The sequence below is a fragment of the Microtus ochrogaster genome, chromosome 2 (genome assembly GCF_000317375.1).
Source record: "Microtus ochrogaster isolate Prairie Vole_2 chromosome 2, MicOch1.0, whole genome shotgun sequence".
NCBI lineage: Eukaryota > Metazoa > Chordata > Mammalia > Rodentia > Cricetidae > Microtus > Microtus ochrogaster.
In genome coordinates, this window is record NC_022010.1 from 54,918,519 (window position 1) to 54,938,182 (window position 19,664).

A 19,664-nucleotide genomic window follows, 5' to 3' on the forward strand; every position below is an offset into this window, starting at 1 on the left:
GGCTGGTCTCGAACTCACAGAGATCCGCCTGCCTCTGCCTCCCGAGTGCTGGGATTAAAGGCGTGCGCCACCATCGCCCGGCTGTCATAAGTTTGAAACTGGACTCTTTGGCTTGGTTCACCCCCAGTCTCACTTTTAGACTGTGTTAGTACTAGATTCCAGTTTCAAATTTTAATTACATGTAAAGCAAGTGACTTGAAAATTTTGTTGTAAAAACAAACAAACAAAAACCCTAAATTAGATTGCTTCTGTGTTAACATGGCTTTGGGTTGATGCTTTTGTTTTCTATGTTTTCTAGCCTGATGTGTTAGCTCAGACCTGTAATCCTAGCACTTGGAGGCTGAGGCAGGAGCATCAATTCAAGACCAAGTGGGCTATATAGTAGGTTTGTTTGGTCCAAAGAGAAAGAGAGAAAGAGAGAGAGAGAGAGAGAGAGAGAGAGAGAGAGAGAGAGAGAGAGAGAGAGGAAAGAAAGAAAAAGATTTTCGAGGCATCATTTGTATACCTCCTTCACTCAGCGCCCACTTCAGTGGTTTAGTATGTCCACAGTGTCATATAATCATTGCACAGTAATGTTTTAGAACACTTTTATTACCTAGAAAAGAAACTCCATACTCATTAGCTGTTTCGGGGAACCCAGTTTATGAGAGTTGGTAACCAAAGGCAGCAAGTGCTGAGAGGCCAAAGAAAACTCAGGCAAATCCAGGATTCACAACCTGCAATGTTTCAGTGATGCAGAGAGCGGAACCTGCCTTGGGCAGTAACAGGACAAGAAGATCCTGGCACCTCACAGGCAGGAGGGATGGGTCCAAATACTAAGCTAGACAAAGCTATGCAAAGGTAGCCTCCCCAAATCAGAGCATACCTGAGCTTTATTTTAGGGGGAAAAAAATCCCCTGCGCAACTTATATGTCATTTGCTCGTTAGGAAACTGTCCAGATACCATCAACCAGCGCAAAGTGCTCAGCTGACTCTGTTTTTCCTTACAGTGTTTATAATTTGTGCCTGTGGCATTCAGTGAACAAAGTGGCAATCCGTCAACAGAAAAATAGATAAAAAGCTAGTGTTACAGGATCATACACAGTTTAGGTTCATCCTTAGTAAATAAAAGAAGCAATGTATACTTTTACATTAAGCTGAGTGTTAGCTTGCTACAAGAGAATCTCAGCTAATACGTCTATATAACATCCAGAGGAGGAAACAGTACAGTAATTACTTTTTAAACTGGGAAGGGGTTGACTAGGAAAAGCCAAGAAGGAACTTTGGTGATAATATCTATAGTTTGATAAGTATTGGGTCATAGAAGTGTGTCCATCTGTCAAACCTCACTGAATGGTGTATTTAAAATGTTTGGAATTTGAGTTTTACCTCCTAGATCATGTATGTGATTAGATGCATGAGTTCTGAGAGCCACCATGTATGAGCCACTGAGCGCCACCATGTATGAGCTACTGAGCTTGGGTGCTTTCCCAGTAATTGTTTCTTTTCACGCAGATATAATAATTCATAGATTATTAATACAAATTTTAGCATTTATCTTTAAAAATTCATGGCACTTTAACTATTTTAAGGAGTATGTTTATTTAGTCATATAAATATTGTATTAAAAATACCATTTGGGCTGTGTATGTGACTCAAGTGGTCTAAGGCCCTGAGTTATTTAACACTAGGGCCAAGAAGCGGGGGGAAAAAGCCATGATATTTTCATTACTAGGTTAATTGGTAGGTAGATGACGAGTTATGGTAATGTAGTCCTTTATTCTTGTTTTTTAACATCAGAAATGTAAATTATGGAGGTGGGGAGATAGCTGCATCAGTTAAGTGCTTGCCTTGTGTACTTGAGGACCTGAGTTCGCATCACCAACACCCATGTAAAAGCCAGGCATGGGGCTCGTGCCTGTAATGCCAGTACTGAGGAGGAAGGGACAGGAGTACGTACCCTGGGCCATGCTAGTCAGTCAGTGTCTGTCTCACAAACAAGAGCGAGGGAGGAAAGCACAGCATCAGCCTCTGGCCCCTCGCTTCTGACTCTGACACGCGCTCACTTTGTAACTCTAGATGAGCTGGAATTCATGGTGCTCCTGCCTCAACCCCCTCAGTGCTATGATTACATCCATGTACTCACATACCATACCAAAGATTTTGTATTCTGATGCTTTTCTGAAATTATTTGTCAGATCCAGATTGTGTGTGTGTGTGAACTCCATGGGGTTTTAAAGTATAGAATCATGTCATCTACAAGTAGGAATAATTTAACTTCTTCCTTTCTAATCTTTATCCCTTTTAGATCTTTTTGTGTGCATGTGTACATATGTTGTCTGATGTATGTATGTATGTATGTATGTATGTATGTATGTATGTATGTGTATGTGCATGTGTGGGCATGTACACTTACCTGTGCATGCATATATGAGGTTGACCATGAGCACCTTCCTCCATTATCCTTGACCATATTTTAATTTTGTTTTGTTTTGTTTCCTGGCCAAGGTTTCTCTGTAACAGCCCTCACTGTCCTGGAACTCACTTTGTAACATCCGCCTGCCTCTGCCTCTGGAGTGCTAGGATTAAAGGTGTGCACCACCACGCCCAGCTCTTATTTTAATTCTTTTAATATAAAGTCTCTCACTGAACCTGGAACTGTTGTTTTACTTGGACTTTTACCCTTGAGCCTGTGGGATCTAGCTGTCTCCGTCCATCCAGATTGGGATTGCAGGCATGTGCTTCTCTCCCAGCTTTTTTATGGGTGCTGAGAATCAGCTTAGCTGCTTATGCTTGCCCGCCGAGTCACTTCCCCGGCTCTAATTTGAAGTCTTTTGAGACACCTCCACATTGATTTCCATAGTGGCTACAATAACACCCTCCCTTAAATAGCATTTCTGTTAAAATCAGGAACAGTAAGTAAGAGAGTGTCCACTTTCTTCACTCTTACTTAATACAGTTTTCAAAGTCTTAGCTGGAGCAAGAAGAGAAAATAGAAAGCTCTGAAAGGGGGCAGTCAAGTGGAAAGTGGTGTCCTTCTGTGGCCGCCACAGGTGGGTGCACCAACACGCTCATGTGTACACTGCACACACGAGTACATGAATATGCACATACTAACATATAAGAAAAAAACTAAAAGAGTTTCCATATATGTATGACCCATTCTTGGTATATACTATTCCTGGGCATAAACCCAAAAGATTATATATGCTATTATTATAGATACATTTCCTCATTCATGTTTATTGTTGCTATCTTCACAATAGTAAGGAAATAGAATCAGCCTAGATGTCCATGAACAGATGAATGGTTACTGTAATACACATGTACACACACACACACACACACACACACACACACACACACACACACACGGATTTTACTCAGTTGTAAAGAAAAATGAAGATATGAAATGCCCAGGAAATGAATGGAAATGGAAACCATTTTAAGTATGGTAAAGCTAGGCTCAGAAACATAAATCCCACATGATGTCTCTCACCTATAGACTCAAAGACATGAAACTCACAGATAGAAAGCACTGGTACCTCGATAATTCCTATTAAGCAATGCCTAGGAAACATTACCCTAAAACAGAGCTAAGTTTCTCAGACATTCTAAGCATAGAGAAAGAGAAGAAAGGAAAGGAGAAAGGGATGCCATCAAAGATTTAGGATCCTAGACCCTCCTACAGCTCCTCGCCTGCCAGTCTGGTTGAAGCTGTAAAGTGTGTTGTTGCATACACAGTGCACAGGCCTTCAGCCTGTCTTCCTACCTCAGATCAAGCTTTCAGTCACTCCTACAAAACAGAACAGGGCGGGGAGATGGCTTAGCACTTGACGCACTTGCTGTGGGAGCCAAGAGGATCAGAGTTCGGAGCTCCAAACCCCACAAATACCAGGTAGTGGCTCACCTCTAATTCTGGCCTCTGGAGGTAGAGATGAGATCCCCAGAACAAACTGCCTAAGGAGACTAGCCATGTTGACAGCAAGCTGAGTTCAGCTGAGATTCATTGCCTCAAAAAGAATAAAGTAGAGGGCAATCAAGACAACTGGACACAGGGATGTCCTCATGCGTGCACATTTGCCCACACACACACGTGTGCACATGTAGAGAAGAAAGAAAATTTTCCTTAAGGGAAATAGGAACTGGAAAGTTAATTGTAGAACTGAGGGCTAGTCTTAATATTAGACATAACATGGAGGTCTTTAGAGATGGGTAATGAGGGTCCATGAGCAAACAGGATAGAAGAGAGCATGCCCACATGCCCTCCCTGTCTGTAAGACCCACTGTTTTTAGGGTAGAACATGGATTATCCATTGGAAAAAGGCTTTTGAGAGGAATTCCATTCACATGTTCTCCATTGGTGGGGAGCCGTCAGGATCACCCTGTATCCCTCTCAAACATGCCTGCATGCCATTAGTTGCCAGCTTCACCTCATGCCTAACTGGTGTTAGCTGGGCGGTGGTGGCTCACGCCTTTAATCCCAGCACTCGGGAGGCAGGGGCAGGCGAATCTCTGTGAGTTCGAGACCAGCCTGGTCTACAAAGGGAGTTCCAGGACAGGCTCCAAAACCACAGAGAAACCCTGTCTCGAAAAACCAAAAGAAAACCAAAACCACTCATTGTTCTTTCTTTCTTATAGTAAGAAGAGAACATAACCTATAGAGGCCGTCTTTTGGCAGAAGATGGTAGATTTGAACCAGAAAGAGGAGGAGTTGGAAGCTAGGAATCCAAAGTGAAGAAACTCTGCGAGCCCTTGGGTGAGAAAGGAAGCGGGTTGTTAGGGTACTTGTGTGCTGCCTGCCCCACACTGCTGCTATGTGCTTATCCACTGGGAGTGAGTTTAAGGAGAAGGTAGAACAGGAGCAGGCTGCTGAAATGAGTTGTTTTTGAAAAAAAAATCATAATGCTTCTTTTTTTGTGGTGTGTGTGTGCACGCACGCGAGCGTCTATGACACGTGTGTGGAGGTCAGAAAACAACTTGCAGGAGTCAGTTCCTCTTTCTACAGTGTGGGTCTCGGGATGGAACTCAGGTCTTCAGGCTTGGTAGCACTCTTCCTACCAAGGCATCTTACCAGCCTTGGAGAGGAGTTTCTACTACACATTCCCCATGGGCACATCAGTCAGTGCTTCTTGTCAGTCCCTTGCCTACCTTCCCCTCCTGTCGAGGGCCAGTGCTTGTTGTAAAATATCTTGTAAATATCCAGAGCTAACATTTCCTGCAGCCGTATTGCTTCCAGGCCCCAAGGTGTTGTGCCTTTCTTGCCTTACTTCATTCCCTTCTCAAAACAACCCAATTATACAGATAAAGCACCTGAAACTCCAAAGGGGCAAACAGTTGGCCCATAGCCAAAAGCTAGGAAGCGCCACAGTCAGGTTTTAAACTCTTGCCTTCTGAGTTCACCTCTGTACTTAGTACTTTCTTTCCCTTCCCAGAAGAAAAAGGGGGAGTCGTATTTGTACCCCCCTCCCCTGTAGTCCAGCAGGCCTCCTAGTTTGACAGCTTCTTCTGGAAGGTTGGTTGCCAGTTCCTGAGAGTTAAGCATTAATATTTACATACTCAAACTCTGGAAAAACCAGAGATGACTGAAAGAAATCACAGTAGTATTGCTGACGTTGCACACCTGCATGTCCTGTGTTAATATTTCCACCTCCGGTCTCTTTCCATTCATGTGTGCATTTCCCTGTAGGACTTCGTTTTTACCCGGGTAGTGGTGTAACTACCCAACAATCAGGAAGCTGAGACAGGAAGATTATAAGTTTTGAGATCATCCCTCGACTATATAGTGAGGCCTTCATATTTTATTTAAATATCGGTAGAGCTTTCACGCCCACATTGTAGTGAAGTCTCTGTTGATAACATTAGACTGCTGGCACTTGGAAGCTAAAAAGCCTCATTATGGTTTGCACCTGCTGCTTATAGTAGTGTTTGTCCTCTGTTCTTTCTGGAGAGTGATCTGGCAGTGTGTTCTTACAGTTCATGCTGGCCAAGCACTTTACCAGCTTTACCAAGGAGATCTTACTGTGAAGCCAGGGCTAGTCTGATGTAGTAGCCTCCGTGTTACTACGTGTCCTACGGGATGGCTCACGAGTCAGGCAAGGGACTGGAGATTGAAACACACACACGCACACAGAGAGAGAGACACGGGTCACTCTTGAAACAAGAATTCCCCCTTTATTGTGTTCCAGGGCAGCTTATATAGGGCTCTCCTTGGCCATGCCCTAGCTCTCAGGATTTTTCAGCTGCAAGACCACCAGAAACCAGCCATCAGGAACTCATGAGGGTCTCATGCTCAGAGCAGCTGCAAGAACAGGAAAACAAGCTGTTAACTCTGGCAGGCAAGGGGTCATAGAAAATTCAGGGTCTGAGGGTCCACAGTCTCCAACAGTCTGACACTTGCCATGCAGCTCAGGCTGGCCCTAAACTCATGATCCTCCTGCCTCATCCTTCCTAGTACTGGGATGTCAAGCATGTATCCTATTTTCTTAAACCCTTTTAATCTATGACACCTGGTCAAGTGTTTTGTTTGTTTGTTTGCTTGTTTAGCTTTTTGGTATTAAAATCAAAATTGCCATTTGGTTTCTCCAAACTCTAGAATGACTAACTGCCTTGGTGTCTCTGTCTCTTTATCTCTTTGTAGGTTCCTATTACTGCCACCATGCCAGAAATGACAGAGCATGAGACGCCAACGAAAAAACAGCACAGGTGTGTATCCACAGCCCCAAACTATACCATGTAGGCAGGGGAGAAACAGAATTAGCTGCTAGTTTGCTAAACAACCCTTAGTGAACCTGTATTTAGATGCCTAGAAAATGATTAATCTCCAAAATAGATTTACTAAAGGAGATACATGGCTAAAAATTTAGCTGTCCTTGTTTTCTCAGCAGTCTGACAAGTAAGGATGGTCACCAGTAATCGAACAGTAACCATAGGGGCTCACAGAGACTGAACTGACATCCAGCAGGCTGCATCAGACTGACCTAGACCCTCTGCATGTGTGTGACAGTTGTGTGGCTTGGTCTTCCTGTGGGACTCCTAATGGTGGGAGTGGGAGCTGTCTCTGACTCTGCCAGCTTTTGGAACCCTATTCCTCATACTGGGTTGCCTTGCCCAGCTTTGATATGAGGGGATGTGCCTAATCTTACTGCAACATCATGTGCCATGTTTGGTTGATAGCCATGGGCGGACGCAGGAGTCGATGGGGTGAGCAGAGGGGAGGTAGATGGGGAGAGGCACTGGGAGGAGAGGAGGAAAGGAAAACTATGGTTGAGTTACAAAAAATATATATAATTTTTAAAATTATATCAAATTTTTGTTACATGTTTGCTTCCTAAGGACATTTTTACTGGTATCGTGAAACATCTAGATTGTATTTAGTTTGTTAACATTATAATCTATTAATGACAATATACATAGCATTACTTTCATTTTCTTATAGCTCCTGTCCTGATTTTCAAGCATTTTAGGCCACTGTTTTTCAGTAAGGTTGAAACTACTGTATTCTCTTCCCTTACCGAAAAGCTATCAGTGAAAGCTAATGTGTTGAGTAATTATGCAAAATGGGGAAGTCAGTGTCTTTAGTAGAAGTTTTTAAGGAAAGGTAAGAGTTGGAAAATGTGAATACACAGATGAGAAAGATGACCGGATGCAGGGGACACCAAAGGTGCTGCTGCGTCTCCCTTGCTGGGACTCACAAAGCCACACTGCACTGTTGTTCCGTCTCCTACTCACCCCTGCCTGCAGTCCCAGCCACTTCCGGGCGCAGCCACAGTTAAGGAACAATTTCAAAAGTGAAGGCTTTCAGTGATCGATTCTGTTCCGGTATCAGTAGAGAATCGCTCTTTCTTCCAGAAATGTTATCCATTGGATTTATTTGAAAGTATCTGCATTGTGGTTCTTATGCCATAGTATGAACTAATTTTCCTTTCTTCGGGTGTTCTTTATTGCTGCAACAAAGACAGTTTCATAATATTTATTTTTATGGTTAGGAAAATATTCTTCTTTATTGTCTTCATGTTCCTGTCTTTGTGCTTGTGTTTCAGAAAGAAGAACCGGGAGACACACAATGCAGGTGCGTACTGCAACCAGAACTCTGCCGGGATTAATTATGTCTGGTTGATTATACATTGTTATGTTGTGAACATAAAATTATTTGTTATATTTTAGAAAGGGCACCTTTATTGTCTTTATTGACAAAATCTTCTCAGAGCCTCACAGAGCTGACTGTAACACCTCATTTGCAGCCTGCTTTGGATTGGTTATGATATTAGACTATTTGGGGGCCAATGTTGGAAGGCTTTCACTCAGGACATTGGGAAAAGGTTATAGAGGGGCAGCTCCCTGAGGAAGAAAGAGATGAGCCATGGGCTCTTTGCATGTGGCAGTCTTCCTTGTGAGAAAAGAGTGGCTCTGTAGATCAGGCTGACTTCGAACCCACAGAGACCCACCTGCCTCTGTCTCCTCATTACAGCTTGTGCTGCTATACCAGCTACATGTGGACAACCCTAAGTTGTATAGATTTCTATTATAAAAACAAATGTATAAAATTAATGTGCTCTTACCTCAAGTGTTAGAAGTACAGGCTATCCTCAGGGAAGTGTAAAATGTTCATTGTGTGTCCATTTTCACTTTGACACACTCTGTAACATTTTATTTTTAATCAGGGACTGCATTCTGCACTCAGAAAAAGAATATAAAAATTGCTTTCTGCTAATCTGTATCTATAACTATAGCTGTACATAAAAAATTCCTGGGGAGAGTTTATCCAGAAAGCTGCATTGAACACTGGTGGGATGAATTTATCACCTTTAAAATCCACTCTTATGTAACAGTGAGTACTATTGTTAGAAAATGAATAAAGTAAATCACACTTAAGAGCCTACCCCTCAGTTATTAGAAAGGAAGACTTTAAGAGATAGCCAAGAGGTGTGTGTGTGCGTGTGCGTGTGCGCCCACAGAGGTTTGGATCCCCTAGGAGCTAGAGTTACAGGTGATTGTGAACCATCTAATGTGGGTGCTAGAAACTGGATCTGGTCCTCTGGAAGAGCAATACATGCTCCCAAGTGCTGAGCCATCTCTCCAGCTCTTAGGCATGTTTTTACTTTCAGCATCTTATAGAAATTATTTGTATGAATTCTTGTGTACTCTTATTTAGAGTTTAGTATGTCAGTCTGGAACATTTTGGTAGTTAATTGACAAGTTTTCAGTAGCCCTGCCCTGTTGTCCTAGTTTCATTTCTGTTGCCACGATGAAATATCCTGACCAAAAGCAGCATAGGGGAGGAACAAATTTATTTGACTTAAAGTTCTAAGTTACTGTCAGTCACCAAGGGAAACTCAAGCAGCTAGTCACATACATTCAAGATCAAGAGCAAAGAAGCAATACATTCTTGATTGCTTTTAACTACCTTTCTCCTTTCTTATACCATTCTGGGGATGGAGTCCCCCACAATGAACTAGGTTTTACTACATCAATTTGCAGTTAAAACAGCCCCTCACAGATAAGACCACAAGACAGGGTCTAGATAATTCTTCTTTAAAATTATCTTTTTTAAAAGGTGATCTTAAAAAAAAATTAAAAGGTGATCTTAGGCTATGTTAAGTTGATGTAATAGCTAGTTTGTACTCTGTTTCTTAGATGAAAAAGATTGTACCTGGCTAGAGTGGGCATCCCAGAAACTATAGAAAACCAAGTCAATACCTTTTCTTTTTTTATTATTAGTATTTATTTATTTATTAAAGATTTCTGTCTCCTCCCTGCCACCGCCTCCCATTTCCCTCCCCCTCCCCCAATCAACTCCCCATAGGCCAAAGAGCAGTCAGGGTTCCCTGCCCTGTGGGGAGTCCAAGGACCTCCCACTTCCTTGTCAATACCTTTTCTTATCGATTTTAAGACAGCCAACAGCTGCTTCTATTCCAAAAGGGCCTAGTCATCCTACACTAGGTGTTTTAAGGATCTTAAAATTTAAAGAAAGGTCTCATTTGCCCAAGAGACAGCTTTTTGGTAACTTCTTAGTGGTTTCTTTCAATTTGGTTATTGGGCTTTTGTGATATAGCTCAGCAGGTGACTTGGCTTGCCACTGAGCAGGGTAACCTGAGTTTGATAACTGGAGCAGACACAATGGAAAGAGAACTGGCTCCAACAAGTCATCATCTGACCCTCATGTATGTGCTGTACATGTGCACGTGTAGTGGCATTTCATTTGTATTTTAATAAATAAAGCTTGCCTGAAGATCAGAGAGTAAAACAGCCCTGGTGGTCAGCCTTACAGACCAGGGAGTGGTAACACACACACTTAATCCCAGTAGCCACACTAGTTTTCCACAGAAACCAGGCGGTACATGCCTTTAATCCCAGTGGTGCACACCTTTACTCCCAGCCCTAGAGAGGCTTATAAAACGGGAGGAGACAGCTCTCAGACACAGTCTCATTCTGAGATTCCTGGAGGCAGCATCATCATTTCAGACTGAGGTTGAAGTAAGAGCCAGTAGCTGGCTGTTTTGCTTTTTGGATCTTCAGGTTGAACCCCAGTTTCTCTCTATGAATTTTTATTAATCATGCTCTAAAATAAATAAATTATACATGAAACAAGATAAAAGTGAATTTGAAAAATAAATTTATCAGTGAATCTCTACTAGTTATTTTAATTATAATGGAAAGATGACCTAATAATAATAATTCCTTTTTATAATTTAATGTTGTTATTATTTATGGTTTTCTTTACAATGTTTATTATTTTGATTTAAAATATTTTATTCTTAGAAAGCTTATGTACAACCTTTCTTGTTTGGGTAAATAATGACTTTTGGCCCAGGGCTCAATTCTCTTTCCATGTCCACTGAGCTGCAGACCCCCAGCCTCTTCTGTATAATTCTTTTCTGACAGTTCCTTTGCCCTAAGAAATTAGATACTTTAACCAAGTAGTATAAGGGTTGATAATGTGTTTTTCCTCTTTCTAGTGGAGAGGCACAGAAAGAAGAAAATCAATGCTGGGATAAACAGAATAGGAGAACTGATCCCGTGTTCCCCTGCTCTGAAACAGGTAGGTGACCTCATCCTCTGAAATAGGTAGTCCCCTCCCCTCCCCCCAAACAGGTGGATATCCACTGTATTTCTTTTCTCTACTTGTTAGTAGAAAGTGCTCTCAATTATTTTAGTTTCTAGAATGATTATTGTTGTTCTCTGTCATTTATCAAGAACCAGGGGAGGTTTTAAGTTGATAACTTTATTTTTCATTCATTTCATTTATCTGTATACTTTTATTTTTGTGTGTGTTTCTAATAATCTCCTAGTACAGTTTTCTACATCGTCAGATATACCATGTGGTTGCTAGACAATTGTTCATTTTCCAGGTAGTCTAAGGTAGCCAATGATTAGATTGATATGATCTACTGTGTTTTCTATCATTGCTTTCTGATCATCAATGTTCTTTATGCTTTTAAAAATCCTTACCTAGAGTCTTTTAGGAATTTTTGATTTATTCCTCATGCCCTCCACACATGTCCCATCCCCTTTTTTGAGCCCGGTTATTGCTATCTAGCCCAGAACTCAATATTCTCTTGCCTTTTTTGAGCCCGGTTATTGCTATCTAGCCCAGAACTCAATATTCTCTTGCCTCAGGTTCCTTCACATCTAGTCTCTTCATGACTTATTAAATCCAATTATTAATTGTAAATCTCAACTTAATGCATGATACCTTTCTCTAATGAAGGTAATTTTTATTTCTTAAAATAATGAAGATAAAACTCATTGAATACAAAACAAATAATTCAGGTAATATGTAATCATGAAAAACTAAACAAAAATTGACATCCCACTTTCAAGTTATGATCACTAATAAAATATTGCACATCTGTCTGGATATGGCTTTATCAGTGAGTGTCAGTTCTGCTTTGGAACCTGACTTGATCTTTCCACTCAGAGTCATCCTGAGCTTTTAGTTGTAGATAACTTTCTCATATGATCATCTCTCCTTCATGATATATAGTGTTCCTTTGCAGTTGGAATCTGAGAACTTGTAGTAGTTTTTAAACTAATTTTAATTAAATAATCTATGTAAATAAATATGTGTATATAGTAAATAGTATTAAAAAATCAATGCCAATGTTTTTCCTGCTTCCTAGACTTAACACAGCTTTCATAGACAGCTCTTCTCAACTTTTCCCTTTGATACTTAGTTTTTCATTTCTTAGTTTCTGTATACTTTTTAAACTTTTGAGATTGTGTGTGTGTTGACCACAGCTGATGTGATGGCCAGAGGAGGACATGGGATGTCTTCCTTTATCATTCTCCATCTTTTAAAGATGTGGCATTTTTATTAATTCTTTGAGAATTTCATTCATCGTACAATCTATTTTGATCATATTTACCCTCAACTCCTCCCCATTCCTCCCAGTTCCACTCCCTTTCCCACCTCCTCCCAACATCGTGCTCCCCTTTTTTATTGCAGGAGAAAGTTTGCCCTCATGGACGAGGCTGGTGTATAGGTCTATTCGGGTGTGCTGCTTATTCAGTGACCAGCACCCAAACCTGTGCCCACTCAGAATTCTTTCACTATGGATCTAGTCTGACTTTCTGGGCGCAACCCTGAGCTAGACCCCTCCAGTCACAGGATAGGATAAGGTGGTGATTTGTCTCCAGGCGCTGGACCCAGCCTGCAATCAAGGAGCTTGCCTTGGTGCCTGGTTGTCCTGTCTCTGGTATAGAAAAGGAGCCTCGAGCTGGCTTACAAAGCGATTGCACAAGGGCATCTCTTTCTTTTCCTGTTGAAGTCGTGGAGGCCTGTCTGACTTGAGGGACGGACACAACATCAGGTCACACCCACTCAAATGGACTAAAATTCAACCATTCTAAGTCTCAGCCTGGGGGTGTTAGAGATTTGTTCCTAACATTAGGAGACTGGCCTTCTAGGAGATGTCCAGACAGGGCTAGAGAATCTAGAGCTATACATAGTATTTTGCTTTGCCCCATGTTGACTTAGAATCTTTATCTTGGCTAGTTGTGTTTCACCTGTCCCTGAGGTTGAAATTTTCTAGTTCAAATTTCACAGAAAATAAACATACTTGTGTGATCAGAACAGGAAGAGAAGTTATCCACTGATTCAGGATGTGGGTGTGGGGAGGTGCTGGACCCTGCTCAGTAAGCCTCTCTTGGAGCCCCTCAACAGAGCCTTGTACCTCACCCTCCTCCAGTAGGATGATGGTGGATGCTTTTCCACGATGACATTGTGGGAATTTAAGGCTGGAAAAGCTTGTTCCTACATATTGCCTTCCATAACACTTCAGTTTCTTTTTATCCCTGCTGGGTGGATTAAACTTTAATAAATATGTGGGGGTTTTGTTTGGTTGAGTTTTGTTTTGTTTTGATTTATCTTTTTAAAAAGTAGCCTGGTTTTCTTTTTCTGAGAGTTTCCTAGGTGTGCATATTGGGTCTCTGTAGTGAAACAATTGGAGGAACCCAGAACTGAAGCTTATTCAATCAAGCCTCTAAATCACAGTGATGGATACATGAGAGAAAAATAAAGGATGGGAAATATCAATACTGTGACTGGAATAGAAGTTAGTAACTCAAGACCACATACTTAGTCAAAAGAAAGAAACCAGCCGGGCGGTGGTGGCGCATGCCTTTAATCCCAGCACTCGGGAGGCAGAGGCAGGTGGATCTCTGTGAGTTCGAGGCCAGCCTGGTCTACAAAAGCTAGTTCCAGGACAGGCACCAAAAAGCTACAGAGAAACCCTGTCTCGAAAAATTAAAAAAAAAAAAAAAAAAAAAAAAAGAAAGAAACCAGAAGTAGCCAGTGAAAAGCTTAAATGTTTCTTAGTTATAAACTGGCAAATAAAAGGAATACAGTCGTTAGAAAGAGTCAGCTAGTCCCCAAATGTGATGTGGAAATGCCTATACGATATATCTTTAGTAAAATGTATAGCACAATGTTCACCGCATCCTTATGTGTGTGTGAGAAGATAGTGGAGGCGGAGAAGTTTACACATACGCAGATGCCTGGCCAGAGGAGGCCCTTGGGTGTCCTCCTTTGTGCTCCACCTTATTCCTTTGAGATAGGATCTCTCACTGAGAGATCTCTCCTGTCTCCTGGGAGCTTGTTTGTTTGTTTTGTTGTTATTCAGATTTTGTTTGTTTTGTTTTTGTCAAGGCTGGCAACCAGAAAACCCCAGCAATCTTTTTAGTCTCTGCTCCCCACCCTCAGCAATGGGGTTGCAGGCACACACACATGGATGCTGGGGATCCAAACGCAGGTCCTCATGCTTGTACAGAGAGCTCTGCTATTCACTGAGCCACCTCCCCAGCAGCCCTGTCTGGGCTTTCAAAGAACATAATGGCATAGATTATTTCTGGAAGGATATGCATACTTCATAATGATTATTTCTGGGATAGGATCTGGAGAGCAAGGGCATAGAGATATTTTTTACATTTTTGCCATATGCATGTGTTTTTATTCTCTGTATGTATATTTTTATGTGATGTGTGTTGTCTGTGTTTGTGTTTGTGTGTTTATACATGCACTTGCCTGTAGAAGCCATAGGTCAATGTTAGCTGTCTTCCTAGATTGCTTTCCACATTACTTTTTTGAGATTTGCTCTCATGCTGAACCCAGAGTTCAATAACTCAGCTAAACTGACTAACCAATGATTTCCAGAGATCTGTCTGTCTCTGTCTCCCAGGGCTAAGATTTCAGACAGGATCTACCGTGCCCCATGCTGGTGATCAGAACTCAGGTGGTCATGCGTGCATGGCAAGTGCTTTAGTGGCTGAACCATCTTCCAACCCCCGTATTATGTTTTCAGTCTCAGTTTATTACGACTGTGGCACTGCTGAGAAGACTCAGCACTCGTGTCAAGTAGCTCACAACCACCTGTGACTCCATCTCCAGGGTCCAGTGTCCTCTTCTCAACTCTGCAGGCACCTGCACAAGCACACACATACACACATAATTGGAAATATAAAATAAATCATCAAAATATTTAAGAATAAAAACATACTTTAAAAATTTAGCCTTTCAAAAAGTGTAGAAATGGGATATAGTAAGAGCATGGCACCAAGACTCGGTCAACCAATATCCCTTTCTCAACCCGTTCTTTAGGACACTTGAGGCTGTAGAGAATAATCTGAAATCTGACCTTTGACACAGTCGTGAAGACTTTCTCTGGCCCTTTGTTCAGTCTTTACAGTATGCCTCATCAACCCTTCTGTCTTCACACATAAGTCTAGCATGAAAAATAAACACCCAGAGACAGATACAGGGGCCAAAGCTGAATCAGAGAAGCAGAGCTGTACACCACTAGAGAGACCTTTTACACCTACCAATGTTCAGAACAAAGGGGTGATCCTCAAACTGCCTGGACTGCACTGTGTCTCCACCAAACCTCAGACTCCACACTCAGTGTGTTCCTGTCTCTTCCCCTTTATATTCCTTTATATTCCAGCCATATGGCTCCTGTCTCCACCTCCCTACTGCTGGGATTAAAGGTGTGAGCCACTACCACCTGGATCTGTTTCTGGATTGATTTTTGTGTAGCTCAGGGTAGCCTTGACTGCACCGAGATCCAGCCACCTCTAGCCACCTCCCTGGAATTAAAGGTGTGTGCCACCACTCCCTGGCCTCTAGTGGCTTAGCTTTGCATTCTGACCTTCAGGCAAACTTTATTTATTAAAATACAAATAAATCAAGGTCAACCCTGCCTAAGTGCCTTTGCTTTTTGACCCCATTAATAAGTATGGATCCCTGATTATTAGGTATCCTCCACCCATGCAATAAGACAATCAAGCCAAATTAATAAGTGCAGGTTTAATGAACAGAGCAAAGCAACTCCCGGGTGACTCTCAGAAAGGTGGGAGAGAAAATCTTGGTAGGTCTGGCAACCAGGTCTTAAATACCCTGTATGTGTGGTCTTGGGCAGCCCCAGGGGAGGAACTGACCCTTGGTGGGCTTTCTTTGGGAGGGGTCTGGAGAGGGCAGCTCCAGGGAGCTGCTGCTTGTGTGCTGAGGGCAAGGTTTGGAATGGGGCCCTGAGCTGGAGATCCCCAACACCCATGACTTGGTTCTTCTTCCTCCAGAGAGCCTCAGCATATGCTTTGTCCTTTCCAGAGAGGCCTTCCCAAAGCTTCCATTTCAAAAATCAGAGTGTCTTAGTACAGGCTCCTGTTTGATCCAGCGACTTTACAAAAACACTCAACCTCACTGTTATGGAGGCTGAGGAGTCCAAAATGAAGATTCCAGTCCTTGGGTTGTAGAGATGGCTCAGCAGGTAAAAGTAGGACCTACTCTTGCATGGGACCTCAGTTTGATTTCCAGCACCCCTGTCAGGCATCTCACAAATGCCTGCAACTCCAGACCAGCAGGATCCAACTCTGTCCTCCTTGGGCATTCATGCGCATAAACCCACATAAAGACAGAAACAAAATTAATTAAAAAAAAAACTTTAAAAATAAAAAAAAAATCTAGTCCTAATTATGTGTGCACATGGTAAAAAAGAAAGATTGCCACACTTTAAAAAACTGATTTTTTAAAAAATAGTTAATCATTATTTATGTGTATGTGTAGGACACTGAAGAACCCAGAAAGACTATTGAAGCCAATGGAACTGGAGTTAGAGACAGTTGTCAGCCCCTGTGTGGGTTCTGGGAAACAAACCCTGCTGTGAAACACATGTTTGCAGGGTAAAAGAGCAAGTGACCTCCTCCAACAAAACCCAAATCTTCTGCTAGAACAATGAGTGACCGTAACTGCGGAGCCGTCTTTCCAGCCTGTCTAGTCATCTGCAAGAGCAGTCAGTGTTCCTTAGCTGCTGAGCCCTCCCACCATCTCTCTCTGCTTGTGAGGGTGCTAATCCCGTTCATGAAGGTAGAGCCCTTTCAGAGTTCAGCTCCAAAACCATCACATTACAGATTAGAAGTGCTACATACAAACCTTCCACATACTACCATCACCAAGATCCTTCCTTAGTCTCTTTGATTTTCCTCTATATTGCTTCCTGTGTATCCTACAAAATCTTTACACCTAATTTTGTGTGTGTGTGCATGCATGCATGCGTGTGGAGGCCAAAGGACAACTTTAGGTATCCTTCTTAGGAACCAAGCATTTTGACTTTATTTGTATTATGTTTGCAGGCATACATGTGTATATGGCTGTATTTGTGTGTGCGTGTGCATACCCATGTGAAGGTCCGAGTACACTTCCTGTTCTGTTCTCCTGGGATACAAGTCTTCCACTTTTTAAATCTTTTTTTTAATTTAATTTTTTTTTAAATTTAATTTTTTTCATTTTACATACCAACCTCCTCCCCTCCACCCACTTCTCCCTCCTACCTCCCCACTCCACTCCCCATCCACTCCTTAAAGAGGGTAAGGCACATTGCTTTGGGAAGGTTCAAGGTCCTCCCTGCTATATCTAAGCTGAGCAAGGTATCCATCCAAAGAGAATAGGTTCCCAAAAAGCCAGTACAAGCAGTAGTGATAAATCCTGGTGCCACTGCCAGTGGCCCCACAGTCTGCTCCAGCCATACAACTGTCACCCACATTCAGAGGGACTAGTTTGGATCTATGCTGTTTCCATCCCTGTCTGGCTGGAGTTGGCTCATGTAAATTGTTTCAGTGGGTTTACCCATGGCCTTGACCGCTTTGCTCATATTCTCACTTCTCCCATTCTTTAACTGGACTTTGGGAGCTCAGCCCAATGCTCCACTGCAGGTCTCTGCCTCTGTTTCCATCAGTTGTCGGATGAAGGATCTGTGGTAATATTTAAGATATTCATCAATTTGACTACAGGGCAAGGCCAGTTCACGCACCCTCTCCTCTATTGCTTAGGGTCTTAACTGGGGCAATCCTGTGTATTCCTGGGAATTTCTCTAGTCCCAGGTTTCTTGCTAGCCCCATAGTGGCTATCTCAATCAAAACATCTCTTTCCTTGCTCTCATCTTTGTCCTTCTTCCATCTCGACTATTCCATTCCCTCAAGTTCTTCTCCCCCCTCCTCTTCTCCCCTCCTCTTCCCCTTCTGCCCTCCCTTCTACTCCCACCCCCATGCATCCAATTTTTTCAGGCACTCTTGACTATTTCCGCTTTCCAGGTGGATCTATGTATGTTTTTCTTAGGGTTCACCTTGTTACTTAGCTTCTCTAGGATCGTGTTAGGCTCAATATCCTTTGCTTTACAGCCAGTATCCACTTATGAGTGAGTACATGCCATGTTCATCTTTCTGGGTCTGTGTTAACTCATTCAGGATGTTTTTTTTTCCCATTTTCATCCATTTGCATGGAAATTTTAAGATGTCATTGTTTTTTATTGCAGAGTAGTACTCTAATGTGTAAATGTGCCTCATTTTCCTTATTCGTTCTTTGCTTGAGAGGCATCTAGGTTGTTTCTAGGTTCTGGCTATGACAAATAAAGCTGCTATGAACATAGATGAACAAATGTCCTTATAGTATGATTGAGAATCTTTTGGGCCGGGCGGTGGTGGCGCACGCCTTTAATCCCAGCACTCGGGAGGCAGAGGCAGGCGGATCTCTGTGAGTTCGAGACCAGCCTGGTCTACAAGAGCTAATTCCAGGACAGGCTCCAAAACCACAGAGAAACCCTGTCTCGAAAAACCAAAAAAAAAAAAAAAAAAAAAAGAGAGAGAGAGAGAATCTTTTGGGTATATGTCCAAGAGTGTATTGCTGGGTCCTGAGGTAGGTTGATTCCAGTTTTTTGAGAAACTACCATACTGATTTCCAGAGTGGTTGTACAAGTTTGCATTCCCACCAGCAATGGAGGAGTGTTCAGGGTCAGATGATTTCAGTGCAGAATTCTACCAGAATTTCAAAGAAGAGCTAATACCTATACTTCTCAAGGTGTTCTTTATTTAAATCTTTTTTAAGCCTCTTGATGAAATGTTTAAATGGTTAATTTTCTTTTGCAGAGCAAGAACATGATCCTGGACCAAGCCTTTAAGTATATAACAGAATTGAAGCGGCAAAATGATGAACTCCTACTTAATGGAGGGAACAGTGAACAAGGTAGAGTTGTGTGGAGTCTTGCTGTCTCCTGTGCTTAGGTGTTTGTGTTGCAGTAACATGCACTTGAGGACATGAAAAGCTCCCCCAACCCTCAAATCAGAATAGACCAGCCTTCAAGGATCCCCAGAGAATATCATTGCAAATGAGATCATTGTATCCGAACTCCTTCCTCCTCTGTGGTTGGTTAATTTCATCTTGTAGAAATACATAACTTCAATTTTGATTACTTCTGTGTGTTTCATGTTTGCCTAAGTCATGAAACTAATAGTGTTCAATCTCCTTTGTCCACTTGGGTCTTGCAGTTAGGAGACTATCACAAGGCTCTGACTCATAAAGGAGTTCTGCCCAGTGTGACCTATAAACAAAAACAGAGGGTCAATCTGGGCTAAGTTTTAGCAATGTATTGACTTAGAGAACCGAAATATTCATTTCATAATTGTTTACATTAATATAAAGTATATATTGAACTTCCAGATCATTTAACAATGTTTGATTTTTAGTTGTAACTTTCTTACTGTGGGTTTGGATTTTTCCCACAGTATTGGAGAGAAGCTGAAAGGAGACACATTGCAGGGTAGAAGACTGTGGAATGGCCACTTGTTTGTAGCCACAGCTATTGTCAACAACTTTGAAAGAGTAAAAATAAGCTCAAACTCTGACCTTTAGTCAAGGTGAA

The 19,664-nt window shown here is 42.0% G+C and overlaps 1 protein-coding gene across 2 annotated transcripts in view; it reads left to right on the top strand.

The window, feature by feature from the left end:
- Usf3 (upstream transcription factor family member 3) overlaps nt 1-19,664 on the top strand; it is a 54,200-nt gene that overhangs the window by 21,016 nt on the left and 13,520 nt on the right. For both annotated transcript variants that reach the window (XM_005345012.3, XM_013352417.2), the window contains exons 2-6: nt 4,621-4,738; nt 6,620-6,684; nt 8,022-8,050; nt 10,938-11,020; nt 18,892-18,988. In XM_005345012.3, coding sequence (XP_005345069.1) covers nt 6,638-6,684; nt 8,022-8,050; nt 10,938-11,020; nt 18,892-18,988 — 256 coding nt within the window. In that variant the 5' untranslated portion in view covers nt 4,621-4,738; nt 6,620-6,637. The remainder of the gene's footprint in view (nt 1-4,620; nt 4,739-6,619; nt 6,685-8,021; nt 8,051-10,937; nt 11,021-18,891; nt 18,989-19,664) is intronic.